Source organism: Canis lupus, chromosome 21 (assembly GCF_003254725.2).
Source record: "Canis lupus dingo isolate Sandy chromosome 21, ASM325472v2, whole genome shotgun sequence".
In the NCBI taxonomy this organism is placed as follows: Eukaryota; Metazoa; Chordata; class Mammalia; order Carnivora; family Canidae; genus Canis; species Canis lupus.
Genome location: NC_064263.1, coordinates 16,459,430 through 16,474,712, shown reverse-complemented (window position 1 = coordinate 16,474,712; position 15,283 = coordinate 16,459,430). Strand labels below are relative to the sequence as shown.

General features: G+C 39.3%; 1 protein-coding gene across 3 annotated transcripts in view; it reads right to left on the bottom strand.

Moving 5' to 3' along the window:
- Window positions 1-10,252: 10,252 nt before the first annotated feature.
- The window catches only part of LOC112642100 (prolylcarboxypeptidase), a 65,714-nt gene continuing 60,683 nt past the window's right edge, over window positions 10,253-15,283 (bottom strand). For all 3 annotated transcript variants that reach the window (XM_025419497.3, XM_025419498.3, XM_035704226.2), the window contains one exon: window positions 10,253-10,989. In XM_025419497.3, the coding sequence (XP_025275282.1) occupies window positions 10,773-10,989 (217 nt within the window). In that variant the 3' untranslated portion in view covers window positions 10,253-10,772. The remainder of the gene's footprint in view (window positions 10,990-15,283) is intronic.

Here is a 15,283-nt window from a genome sequence, read left to right as displayed (position 1 = left end):
TAATAAATAGACATAGGAAGGTATCTATCTTCCAAGCAAATCTGATTCCCAGCTTCAGTTCGGCCAAGATACTCACATATCCAACACCATTCTGCAAAGATGGTGTTGCTTCCCAGTGGGGAAACTATAGCATCAGCTAAGGACTTTATACATTCCCTGGAATTATCTACTACACATCTCTCCCTCTTTTCAATTTACCAACCTCTATAAATGCACCAGAAGATAGTCCTGTAGCTCTCATTAAATGTTTACTTTCACTTCATGTTTATGATTTCTAAATGATTTCTAGAAACCACAGATATTCCTGGATCAGCTGATTAAACTGCTTTATAACCTTGATGAAGACCTTTGTATACATTTAGCCTTGATTTTTTCTTGTACAGAATGAGTTCATGATTTCTTATATGCTCTCTATTCTGAAAATATTCTTATTCTAAAATTTGAAGCATATTTTGTACTTCTGTACCATAAATCTGGCAATAGTTCCCACTTTGCTACAAAACCCTTCTGACAAACAGAATATAAATCAAGAAATTAACTAAAATAAATAATTTACCTACTTTTTTCATGAAGATACAGACAGATCATAATTTGGTTGCTATGTACTCCTCCAACCTGCTCCACTCCACTACTAACCACAAACTGCTTCTAGTTCCTCTCTGCAAAAAAGCTTTTAGCCAATGTACTGTTACTATGCTATTCCACTTGCTTGGAATGCCCTTTCTCCTCTACATAACTGGAAAACTTCTAAATATGTTTTGAAACCCAGCTATGGTAAACTCCTCTGGGATTTGATTTGAAGAGTAGCCCAGCACATCGAGTACAACTTTAGACTATAAAGTCAGACAGATCTGGGACTCTAATTGGGCTCACCACTTATCCCTGTGGAAAAGTGACTTAGCTGATCTGACCAAGCCTCAGCTTCCTCATCTGTGAAATGGGCATAACAGTTCCTACCTCAAAGTGCTATTCAGATTGAATTAAGTAATTTGAGCATTTGGCTAAGCTTAGCTTTGGCTAAGCTCCTGGCTAATAAAAAACACTGTATAAGAGTTAGCTATTATTATTGACCCCAGGTTAGAATCAATCAATTCTCATGCACATTTATCAAGCTGAATTTTATATGCCTGCCTCCCCTACAAGACTGTGCCTTCCTTAAAGGTTAGAGACTTATTCATATATGTATCCTCAGAATCAGGCATAATGCCCAGCATATAATAAGCAGCCAACAAATGTTGAGTTAAAATGAATTACACATTTAAAAGAGAATTCTTAAAAGAACAATGAAAAATACTTTAAATAAAGCAAAATAAATATAAAAGTGTACACTATTATTTGACAATGTTCTAGATTGGCTGTGACCCTTTGATATTTATGTTCACATTTTCAGTATGGTTCTCACAGTGACTCTTAAGTGGCAGGCATTATTATCTCAAGTTCACAAATTAGAGAAACAGACTCAGAGGGATCTAATTTTGGCCCAAAGTCAACAGAGGGACTTGCAGAATCCAAACCTGTATCAGTTTTCTCCCCTCTTATGCTTCCCTTCCCTATCCCCATCTCTGCCCCAATCCATCTTCCCCCCGACCCCCTCCCGTGTCCCAAAAAAGGAGTAGCTAAGCCACTCTTTAACACAGGTCTAAGAGTTTAAACTTCCCCAAGCCATCCCTCATCCAGCACTCAACAAAAGCAAATGCTGAGACCTGGGCCCTTCTCAGAGATGCCGCTCCCGCTGGTGACCACAGCCTCGGCTTTTCCGCACGCTGCGGAGAAAGCAGGCATGTGCTGTACAGTTTTGCCCTCCGCATTCAGAGGAAACACTTGCTTTCTGCCAGTCCTTTGGGTTCCTCTAGACTTTTCCTGTGCTTTTGTGCAGCTGAGAAGGTGAAGCGTAAGGGTATCAAAAGTGGCAAACAGTCCCTACCTCTGGAGACAGGCATTTACTAGAAGAAAGAACGGGCCAATGGCTTCCCAGAGCATTGTTCAGCCACATTAGAGAAAGGATTAAGCAGATACATTCAGCTATTCTAACAGATTTTCTTTAAGCCTTGAATACGCCTCTCACACTCACTCAGATAATCACATTAGTTTTGTCATTAAAAGCTCCCTTTTATAGAAAATACCTAAACCGCTTAAACCACCCAGAGAGGTTGCATACATTATCAAACACCAAGACAAACAAAAGGGATTTTCTATTGCACATCTCAGTTTTCCTTATTCCTCAAAAAATTTGGGAAATAGAGGAAGAGATGATTTTTCAAATAGACAGGACAGCAATTCTCACTCCTCCCTTCCCTTGGCAGTGGAACTGGGAAGACCAGAAAACTTCAGCATTGAGGCCAGCAGAAAACAAAAGTTAAGACAGAGATGAAGACAGCAGGACAAGGAGGGGGTAGAAAAAAGTGTGCTTGCCTCTCTGCACAGGAAATTGCATTTGAAAAACACAAGATCTGGGATCAGACAACTGTTGCTTCCCAGATCTGTGGCCCTGGTTGAAGGTAGAAGAAAGTCACATAATTTCTCTTGGCTTCATGATCCTCCTTTATAAGATGGAGGTAATACCTGCCTTGCCTCCCAGAGGCCCAGGGATGTTGAGAGGCTCAACTGAGAAAAGGCAGGTGGCAGAGTTCTGAGATCTATAAAGTAAGACACCAGCATTACAGGGGAGGTTTCCCTTGGTTTTCTTTTTATGAACTCCATGAAGACAGAAACTATGTATTTTTCCCCCACAGTAACATGATTGGTGCCTAAGATTGGTACATAATGTGTACAAAGTTCCCTCCACCCTACAAACTCTCATCCCTCAAGTCTCAGTCCAAATTACTTTTCCTTTAAAGCCTTCCTCAAACCTGCAGGGTTAATTCATCACATCTGCTTTCAAGCTCCCACAGCATCCTGAATGCAACACAAATTCTTAGCCTCATCATCTGACATTGTGACCACCTCTCCCCATTAACACCTAGCCTCTTGACAACATCTGAGCTTTGCCTTTGAATTCTGTGTACCTAACACTATACTGCATAGAGTTGCCAGTCAATAAATGTTTCAATGAATAGATGAACAAACTATCCAAATAAATAAATTATTTGGCCCAGGAAAGGTAAATTCAAGGAGTAACTTAGTAAGAATCAGTCTCTAAAATAAAGATTATTAAATTTTAGAGAGGAATGTGTCTGTACTAGACATTGTGCTATTGTTTAGTGTAAGACTAATGGGTGAACTGAATTAACAATTTTTTGAAGAAAGGGCCTTCAATTATGATAGAAAAGATTTAGGTTAGACAGAGTTTCTCAACATCAACATTATTGCCATTTTGAGCCAGATAACTTCTGTGGGAGGCTGTCCTCTGCATTGTAGGATGTCTACTCAGTAGATACTAGCTTGCCTCAAGTTGTGACAACCAATAACACCCCCAGACATTGCCAAATGTCCCCTGGGAGGCAAAACTAACACCAGTTGAAAACCACTTGCTTAGAACTAAAGACAATTCCTACAGGTGAGGGTTTTGTAGCATCAGAAAAAGAGACAAAAGGATGGTGGAACTCTGACCATAAGTTCCTTAAAGATAAAGCAGATTCTGGTTTATTTTACTGATTTATATTGTACCTTCTATTCTGAAGGTAGGAAGGCTGACCAAATGAACTGACATCATGGTAACATATAAAATGTCTTCTGTCAACTGCAAGGGATAGTTCTTCTTTTCCTTAAGATTTATTTATTTAAAAAAAAATAAGATTGATTTATTATGGGACACTTGGGTGGCTCAGCGGTTGAGCATCTGCCTTTGGCTCAGGTCATGAGCCCAGGATCCTGGGATCGGGTTCCTGCATCAGGCTCCCTGCAGGAAGCCTGCTTCTCCCTCTGCCTGTGTCTCTGCCTTTCTTTCTGTGTCTCTCATGAATAAATAATTAAATCTTTAAAAAAAGATTTATTATTAGAGAGAGAGAGCATGTGTGTATGTGCGGGGCAAGGACAGAGGATGAAAATCTCAAGGAGACTCCCTACTGAGCCTGGAGCTAGACACGGGGCTCAATCTCACAACCTTGAGATCATGACCTGAGCCGAAATCAAGAGTTAAGGCACTTAACAAACTGAGCCACCCAGGTGCCCTGTGTCCAGGGGTCTTTCTGAAACAGGAATAATCTAATAGCCTTTGTGGATGAGAGAAGGAACCCTTTTATTCATCAAATCATCTAGCTACTTCAATGTATTGCATTTATTCAAGGGCACTTATTGTACACCTCAGTGTCATGGCACTTTATATATCACCTGAGCAAAAAATTTCATTCAGAGTTTAATTATCTTGGAGTTACTGACTTGATGGTTTTCAGGAAATCTTTGACTATCTCTAGATTTTAGGCCCTACAAAAATAAAGAAAAACAGTTAAAATCATCTCCCAAACATATAGAGGGAGAGGCACCTGATTCCTTCTCTCAGCTCTGCCTCCACATGGCTGGTGAGCTATCATTGGTCCCATAGTAAGTTAACAGTATATTCAGGTATCTGGGCTTGTTTTTTCAAACTACTTCATTTGTGTTATAAAACATCATTCCTTCTCCCGCTTCAACTGTCTACTAAGGCATTAGAAACTGGCCAAAATTTTGGCTGTGTCCCTCCAAACATTATAAAATCTACTTCTAGATTAACCCAGATCAGCAAAAAAATATGTACATACCAGTAGTGTATTTCATTAGCTCATTATAGAATGATTGTTATACTATGGTGTTAAGATTTTCTTTATACTAAAGGATGAATACAATGAAACTTGGTAATATATATATAAAGAAGATGAAAAACTCATCACATTTTTTCCCTTCCATGAAGAAATTCCTTCCTAGGCTTCTCAAGGTTATTAATATGGTTTATCTTAGGCATGGTGTGAACTCTTTATCTTCTTTGCAGACGGCTGCTAGAAAACTTGGCCAAATTTTCTTGGCACATCTTCAAAAAATATTTAGAATTCCATGGCAGTATTTGTCAATGTATTTGGCAAAGCACTAGTTCCTCAAATGTTGTTGAAAAGGGGGTTCTGGGAAATGTTATCATTCTTCACAATGCACATGGCATATCAAAATTTGAGAGATTCTGTGGTAAAGATAACCTGCTTAAATTTATCTCAACCACGTTCAAATATTTTCATCATGTATACCTTTTTGATGAAATATCCACTAACATCTGGTCTTATTAGCATTCTATGGAGTCTATTTGATAAATGCTCCTTTATAATTTGCATTCCTAGATCCATTTTACATCTCTATCCCTTTTAAATCTCTTTTGTCCCACTTGTGCTGTTTAATGTATATCTTTAAAACACCTTTAGAACCAGATGTGACAAAAATTTTTAAATAATAAATAAACATGTTAGCTATATGTAAGTTTATCGTAAGGACTGGCTCCTGGGTCATAGGGAAGCCACATAGACATCCCTTTCTTCCTTGCCCGCTCGCTAGCAGCTGCTAAGATCTTCACACCCGGATTCCTCAGTTTTTTGCCTGGTGACACTGACATGAAGTAGTTGGGGGAGATAGTCCATGCCAGGACCCCCTGGAGTGGCCTTCTCCTTGGGTGTGGGCAGGCCCTAATTCACTGTCACTTTGGAGTTGAGGTATCTTTCTTTCTTTAGTTCCTGTATTCTAAACAATAGTACAAATAAACATTTTTACACAGAAAACAAACAAACAAACAAAAACCTTGGGCAAGTAACTTCCACACTCCAGGCCTGAGCTTCTTATTAAAGGTGTCAGCCATGTTAAACATACATGCAGACCCAAGACTGAGTTTGCACTCTGCTACTGGAAGCTTCCAAACTCCTACCTCCATTATTAGATAACAAAATCTATTGGAACCAGCCCCTTCTTTGCATTTGAAAAATGGCTTCAGAGAAATCCATGCACTTGCATGTCTTTCTAGTGGTCTAGTTCCCAGCCAACCTCAAGACAGGGTTACATTCAGCCTCCTTGACAAAGAGTGCCCAGCTGACAGAGTGGGACAGGAAGCCAGAAGCACACTCCGTTGAAGAGAGGGTAAATTAGGAAGTTCAAGTTCTAGAGTATTGAGTACTAAGACATTCCCTTTCCAAAATCTAGGGAGGCCTAGGGCAGGAGGTCACATGAGCACATCAGAGCTATAAAAAGGTGCTTGGCTATGGAGACAGATAGATAGAAAGCTTGGTCTTTCCACCCTGAAATGTATCTACTCATATAAATTTACAGAGGGCCTACTGAGACCTGGCTGCCAGACCCCATCCTAGATGCTGATTACTAGAAAGAGTAAGACATAGCTCCTGCTCTCAGAGAACTTGGTCTTCCTAAAAAGACAGTGAGAACATTAAGCAAAATGACACAATTTGGGATATGTGTACTAAGTTAGAGGTAGTTGGGGACCATTTAAGGTACTAGAGATACAGAGATGAATAAAACAGACAATCCTTAACCTTGGTGGAGTTTACAATGTAGCTAACATATTAAGTATGAACCTTGTTCTTTGAAAGCATAAATTAGGAAACCATTGATTGCCTTTAGGAAAACTGAGGAAGACTTTACAGTGGAAGTAATCAAGCTGACCTGGGCTTTGAAAGATGCACACAAGCTTGTCATTGAAAACATATTGGAGGGTAATGCTAGGAAATGAATTTCAGAGGAAATTTAGAGTGACTGAATGGTGGGGCATAAGGAAAGTAATAGGTGGCAAGTAAGAATGGGAAATGAGTGCAGAGAGGTAGATCTCAATTTAAGCCATGGTTATACCACAGCACAAGTGGTAGGTTGGCTAAGTGGAGCTATATGTACTACAGCTTTAGGAGGATTAAGATGTTTAGGGCTTAATGTATGGTAGGTACAATATAGTTAATGGCTTCTGAAGTTTCCTAAACATTAGTTCCTTGAATTAACATCCTTTGGTTACCATCTATTCACCATGCTTTTCCAGCCCAGACTGGATTCCAGATCTTTACATCCAACAGCCCTACTTGACAGCTAGCTCTACGTAGTTATATCAAATTTTTAACACTCAGCCTGACAAAACTGAACTGAACCCAGAGTCTTCCTACCAAACCTGGTCACCTTCTACCCTCTGATGCTCCCTGCCAGTGTATAGCACATCTATCCAAGTGAATAAACCAGAAATCATCCTTGACACCTGCCCAACTTGTATCTCATAGAACACCACATCACCAAATTCCAGTAACATTTTTTACTAAATCTCTCTCAAATTCATCTACTTCTCATTGTCACTTCTACCAGCCTAGTCAAAGCCACCTTCTTCTCTAACTTGGAAAAATGGAAAAACGATGTGGTCTCTACATCACATGCTTGCTCCCTACAATGCATATTCTACTCTATAGCCAGCATGACCTTTTTAAATGAAATCTGTTCATGTCACTCCCGACCTAGGACTATCCTTGATTTCTCGTTCCCTATAATGACTCCTAATCATGGTCTACTTGAATGAACTTTATCCCTGCTCAAGTATGCAGATTCATCTTATGTCACTACCCCTGTGGTCTGCTATCCTACTGCAGTCGCCTGAACTTCTCCCTTTCCATCCTAAATAGTGGATCTTTGAAGCCATGGTTTTATGACCTCATTTCTCCTAAACACCTGAGAGTTATGAGCTTGTGAGGTAGTACACTTACAGGGGCCTGATACACCATGCTGGGAAGTCATCATGGGCCTTGTGCCAGCAGAGAAGGTCTGCAGAGAAAGAATGAAGCAACAACCATGGGAAGGAGAAGCTTTAGGCAGGGATCCCACACTCAGATGGAATCCGGCAGGGTAACATGAGTGAGGTAAATTGACAGGGCATGTCCTGTCTCAAGATATTCAAATTCAGAGTTCTTTCAACTGGTGGTTCTCAAAGTATGATTGCCCAGTATCACCTAGAAACTTGTGAGAAAGGCAACTTCCCAGGATCCATCCCCATGACATATTACAAATTCTGAGGTGATGCTCAGCAATCAGTGCTTTGTTGTTTTTTTAAAAAGATTTATTTATTTATTTATTTATTCAGAGAGAGCGAAAGAGAGGCAGAGACACAGGCAGAGAGAGAAGCAGGCTCCATGCAGGGAGCCCGACGTGGGACTCGATCCCGGGTCTCCAGGATCACACCCCAGGCTGCAGGCGGCGCTAAACCGCTGTGCCACCGGGGCTGCCCAGCAATCAGTGTTTTAACAAGCCCTCCAGGTAACTCTGATGCTCATATACATTTTATACTGCTGGCCAAATTATAAAAATCTGAGGAACAAATCTCACCCACAGGATGGTGACCTCTGTTGAAAGTGAAATGAAACAGAAAGTAGCAGTCTTGACTTTTCATGACTTTCTAGACCCTGGTTTCACTCCTTCATGATTCCTAGTTTTATTCAAATCCTGGAGCTAGTCTTGCATAGTTTCAATAAATTCCCTCTTTCGTTTAAGTTAGTTTGGTAAGGTTTTGTTACTTATCCAAATAGAGATTTCACTCTGTCTAATTAAAAGACAACAGCAAAACAAAACAAAACCTGGATTCAAAGCCTGTTTCTACCAAAAATGAGAGTTGTAGCAAGTCCTGTCTCTCTGGCCCACAGTGCCAAAACCTACGAAAGATGAGTTTGGACTGGATGATATCTGAGGTGCCCTTACCTTCTAATATACTAGACTAGACATTGATTCCTCTGGGTAATCTGATCCAGCGATTCCTTAAGAAAGGTTCCTATTTTCTTAGTTCTATCCATTGACTCCAGGCAGTTAAAGTAACAAAGATCAGAATAAAAACACCCCAATTCTTTATGTCTCTCTTTCCTTGTCTTTCAAAAGCATCATCTATTAATTAGAAATGCTTTAAAATAATAAGGCTTATCTCATGTTGCAATTCTTTTTCAATTTAAAATTAAATTCTAGCATATTATAATTAGGCTAACTTAAGGTTGCTGTCTGTAATGAAACATACATTGAAAAACATGTACATTAGACCAAATTATACTTGCATAAAAATATAGCAATTTTTAGCAGTATGTTTCCTCACAAAAATGTAACTCATCCAAACAACCAATATTAAATCAAATGGCAAAGTATTTTAAAGATTTTAAACAAGTATAAGGTTTCAAGGAAAATATCATCAATAGTACTGAAAATAAATAGTAAGCATCTCCTCTATTAAGCCCATAAATCCTGCATTATGTAACTTCTTAGCTGACAGAGAATAAAAACTAGTATTGTTTTGACCCTTAAATTCTCACTCCAGCAGACTTTTTTCTGATGCTGAAACAAAAATAGTGACCAAATGCTTTGATGGACAACTCATTACAATGAGAACTGAAGGCTTCCGAAACCAGACAAAGATTTTTTTCTGTATCTCCCAGATGCCGGGAAAGTAAGGGAAATACTTCAGTTTCCCACCCAAGAATGAACTCTATATTTGTACTTAAAAATAAATAAATAAATAAATAAATAAATAAATAAATAAATAAATAAGTGCTTTCAAAATGATTGAGCTCAAGTACAGTTTTTGAAAAGCAGAGAATGTTCCCAAGGCAAGGTGAAGAAAAAAAAAATTACTGAGAGAAAATAAAAAGAAACAAGGGGGAAGAAATCTTTCAACAGAGTAGAAACTGTTAGTCTCTCTCTGTGTCCCTGAAAGGTTTTGATCCAACCCTATTTGTTATCCTAGAAAAGCTCTTCTGAAGAAAGGTCTCAGTGTAAGAACTGCTTGAAAGAAGCCAACCCCTTGGAAATAGGAATGGCTCAGCCATTTATTAATGTCAAATATGCTGCCTGCATGAATTAGTCAGCTTCTCTTTTGGAAGCCAAACAGAAAAGTTCTTGCGCACCTGCTTCTTAGCACCCTGACACTTCTGACTTTAATGACAGCACTAACAACTACCAGAAAATAGAATTTAAAAAACAAAATGCTGAATATAACTACATTCTATCTTCTAAATAGTTGATTCATCAATTTTTAAAGGCTTCTCACTGATGTATCGTGACTGGTATATAAAAGCTTGCTCAGATGTAAAAGCAAAAGCAAAACAGAGCCATTCTCCTAAACTGGCAAAATGTAACCAAATTACCACAAAACTGACCTTAGGAACAAAGAGAAACAGAGCAGAAAAAGGCCAGATTACTTCTGGCAGTACCATAGTGGCAAATATCCCAGAACGGAGAAAAGCTGGCCAAGTAGAAGAGAGAAAATTAAAGGACTTTCCAAAACCAGCCAAGCCCAGTACACACAGCATTCCCAACAGCTGGAGTGAGCCTCAGAAGCAACACACAGGTATAAGGTCCAGCCTTATTCTTTATTTATAGCACAGTTCAAAGTCAAGTACAAAAGGAATGACTTCCATTTCCTGGATTGGCATTGGACGTCCTTCCTACCAGCTGCAATTACATCATTTTAATCTATTTTCTGCTTTTCTTTCTTTGGGGGGGGATGGGGTGTAACAAATGGACCAAAGAGACTTTAATCTCAAAATGAAGAGAAAGCTCTGCTTGCAGAGAAACAAAGGAGTAACTCTCCCTCTTGTGAAAGGCAGTCGAAAACTCTGCTCCAGTTATGAGGGCCACGGATGGTGTAGAAAAACTATCACAAAGAGATTCTTCGTGGAGGTGGCATGAAGATGGCGAGGACCTGGGATGTGTGATGGCTGCTGTCACCACCATCACCCTCTCTTCTATCTCAACCTTCGCCCCACCAAATCTAATGACAAAAAAGGGAAAGTAATTACATGTAGAAAACCAAAGTGAATGGGAACATGGGTAGAATGAACATAAAAGAAACCGAAAATGATCAAAATTGCTCAGTGCTTCTTTCTCAGATTGGCATAGTAATCTTTGATCCACTGCTTCATGTGTCTAACTTCCAAGGAGCGGGCTAATAGCACAGCCGTGGGATCAAAGGCATTTCTGGCTCGGAGATCTAGATGATGGGCCCCTTCTGGGATGGTGATCGCAACCAAGGTGTCTGTGATATCCTTGGTTACTCCACCTCCTGACCAGGGGTCTAGTTCACCATTGCTAAGTGAGGGAAAGAAGAAAAAATAAGATTGTTAGTTTTTGATAACTACACCCAGATACGACAGGAGAAACCTATTACATGTATAACATCTTAAATTACAAGTTTATAACCTGGGGGATTTGATATGAGGATCTAATCTGTCATATAAAAAGCTGCTTCATGCTAGAGTTTTACAGTATTTCTGCAGCTAAGTATAAGCAACAAAATCAGAGAAGACTGAAGGTGGTACTCTATGAATCAACCAAACTGCTCTAGGACTTGGAATTTAGAAGCCTGATTTCAGTCCCAGCTTCATCACTCAAAAGTTCTATGACACACAATGCATTAACAACACATGGCAATGATACGTGGGTGTCCTTTAAAAGCTCCAGGCAATGTATATACATTTTACTCTGTAATGAGCCAACATTGATACATTATTATTACCTTTATTACTAAAGTCCATAGTAAAATCCCCTGCGTTTCACCTATTCCCTCTCCCTTTCCCCACCAACTATCTGATTCAGTTTCCTCATCGTAAAGTAGAGATAATAAGGCCGACCTCATAAGGTTGTTATAAGGGTTAAACCAGATAGTAGATGTGGATGTACTGAATAAGGACAAGTGTCAGGTACAGAGGAGTCCTTCAATTAATACTGATTTCCTTCTTTCCTAGGATGCAACTACCAGAATGATGAAAAAAACTCCCATATTTAAAAATGCTATTTATCTCAGCTTAAAAAAAAAAAACAACTGATTTAACCCCCTCTTTAAATAATACTTCCCTCTTTATACACTACTTTTAAAAATAGGATGGTAGACCAGAAAAAATTCCTCCAAATCTGGAATCAGAAACTTTGGGCATTACTCAAAGATCTTCATTTTATATTATCTTTAAAGGTAATTTTATTTGTCTTGGCTGGTTCACACACCACCTCTCAGACTGATGTAAACAGGATCACTCATTAAAACTGGTTATTTAGCTTAGCTGAGTAAAAGCCCAAAACTCCACTGACAGTATTCCTAACAATACTATTAACAGCTCTGTTGAGATTAACTCCCCCAAAAGTCACCCATGCAAAAATGTACAATTCAATGGTTTGTAATATGTTCTGAGCATGGTGGGCTCTTTCTTCCTTTATTTAAAGGCAGGAGATAAATTCCTATGTGAAATGTGCCCTCCCTTGTTGAAATGGTTATCTTCGTTCTTCTTGCTGGCTGTGTAGCTTGTGGACTGGTGTGTACATGAGAGCTCCCCCTTTAGGGCTTACAACCATTTTTTTTTTAAGATTTTATTTATTTATTAATGAGAGACACACAGAGAGAGAGGCAGAGAAATAGGCAGAGGGAGAAGCAAGCTCCCTGCGGGGAGCCTGATGTGGGACTCAATCCCAGGACCCCGGGATCATGCCCTGACCTGAGCCAAAAACAGACACTTAACCAACTGAGCCACACTGGAGCCCAAAAAAACGTTTTGGCATTGGTGGGATAGAACTCACACCTCAGAAGAGACTGGAGCCTTAATCCAGCACCTTGGACTGCTCGGCCATGCCACTGCCTAAACACCCCAAACCAAGGGTAGTTTCCTCTTAGCACAAGAGGGCCCCTTTCCCCTGCCTGCCTTTCTTCTAACTATCCTCCATTAATATGAGGGTTCCAATTTCTCTAAATCCTTGCCAATACTTATCTTTTTGATTATAGCCATCCTATGTGGGTGTGAAACGGAATCTCATTTTGGTTTTGATTTGAATTTCCCAAATGACTGAAAGTACTGGGAACTTTTTCATGTGCTGAAGGGCCAGGTGTATATCTTATTTGAAAAAAATGTCTATTCAGATCCTTGAACATTTTTAAATTAGTTATCAACTAAATTCATTTGATCAACTTTGAGTTAATTTTTTTGTATAATTATGAAATAGGGATCCAACTTCTTTCTTTTGCTTGTAAAAATCCTTTTTTGCCAGCATCATTTCTTGAAAAAAAGCTATTCTTTCCCCAATAAATTGCCCTGCCCCTTGTGGAAAATCAATTAACCATACACATAACAAGAGTTGATTTCCAGACTACCAATTCTCTTTGAAAGATCTGTATGTCTTTCTTTATCATAGTATTGTAATATATGGATTATGGTAGCTTTGTAGTAAGTTTGACAACAGGATGTATGAGTTCTTCAAATTTGTTTTTCCTTTTTTAATACTGTTTTGGCTACTGTGGGCCCCCTACATTTTTATATGATCAGCCTGTCAATTGATGTGAAAAAAATCAGCTGAGATTTTGATAGAGATTATACTGAATTTGTAGATCAATTTCTGGAATATTAATACCTTACTAATATTATCTCTTACACAAGAAAATGAGGATGCCTTTCCATTTTTTTTAGATCTTTAATTTCTTCCAATGTTTCGTAGTTTTCAGTGTATAAGTCTTACACTTCTTGTTTTTCCTAAGTATTTTATTTTTGATGCTATTGTAAATCAAATTGCTTCCTAGCATTATTAATCCCACACCTACATAGAGTAATTTAGAGTTTACAAAGCTTTCACATTTGACTATTATAACAACTCTGTGAGGTAGGTTTAATTACAGCTCTTTTATAGATGAGAAAACTAGTGTCCAGAGAAATGAAAAGACTTGCCCAAGTCACTCAGCTAGAAATGGCAAAACTGAGATACAAACTCAGGCCTTATAACCCCAGTCCAATGCTCAATCTTACATTACATTGCATTTCATGGACACAATTTGGAAATCAACAGCACATATCCTCTTGACTTGTGTGGTGCAGAGTAAGAAGAGCATAAACTCTGGGATCAGACACATTTGGGTTCCATTTCTAGGTCTGCCTCTCAGCTTCTTAATCTCATGGAAGTTAAGATTCCTCAAAATAAAATAAAGACTGAAATACCTGGATTTAAGAACATGGCAACTATTAGATCATTTTCCCCTGGTACTGTATCTCTTGGTATATCTTTATCTACATAATCACTTGACATACGATATGTTACAAAACATTTTTATGTGCATTCTGACATTTGTTTCATGACATTTGTTTCATGTACATCCCATTTTGCTGATATTGGTACAAAGCCCAAATAACAAATCTTCAGGGTCACATTATCAGATATATGAAATGGTTCCCATAATTTGCATAATCATTTTTAAAAGTTTCATCTATAAGTACAATCTAGGGATCCCTGGGTGGCGCAGCGGTTTGGCGCCTGCCTTTGGCCCAGGGCACGATCCTGGAGACCTGGGATCGAATCCCACGTCAGGCTCCTGGTGCATGGAGCCTGCTTCTCCCTCTGTCTGTGTCTCTGCCTCTCTCTCTCTGTGTGTGTGTGTGACTATCATAAATAAAAAAAATAAATAAATAAAAATTTATAAGTACAATCTATACAGAGATGACTATCAAATAATATCTTTAGCGAGGACCTTTCTCCTAAACTACTTGACATTTTTACATGGAAATCTGATTAGACATCTCAAATGTACTAGGTCTAAAAAAGAGCTCTTAATACTCCTCAACTCTCAATCAGCCCTCCCACTATCTTCCCAATCTTTGTCAAAGGCAACCCTATCCTTCTAGTCAATTAGGCCAAAAAGTTTGATGTCACTTTTGAATCTCTTTCTTTCACACCCTATCTATCACCAATTCCTGTCAGTTAAATCTTCAAAAATATAGCTAGAACTTCAACACTTCTTACCACCTCCACTGCCACCACTCTGGCTCAAATTACCATTACCTTTAACCTAAATAGCTCTTTAACTGATCTTCCAGCTTTTACTCTTATCTCCGGCCTTAGAGCAGCCAATTTGACCCGGTTAAAACCTGAATTAGATTATGTCACTTCTCTACTCAAAACACTGAGTTTTCCCATTTCATTCGGACTAAAAACCAAAATCTTTACTAGGACCTATAGGTTTCTATATCATCTAGGCCCTCGGTGGCCTCTAATTTTATCTTGTGCTACTCTCTCCCTCATCAGTTCCACTCCAGCCACACTGACCTTCTTACTATAGCCAGGACATTTATCTCTCAAGGCCTTTGCCTACTCCTTGGTTTGGAGTGTTCTTACCCCCCCAAACCGTATGGCTACCTCCTTCCTCCAGATCATTTTTCCAGTGCTCCCCCTTGGTGAGGTCTTCCTTGATAATTCTCATCTAAAGTTGCAAACCTTGGGCAGCCCGGGTGGCTCAGCGATTTAGCACCGCCTTCAGCCCAGGGCCTGATCCTGGAGATCCAGGATCGAGTCCCACGTCGGGCTCCCTGCATGGAGCCTGCTTGCCGTCTGCCTCTCTCTCTCTCTCTCTCTCTCT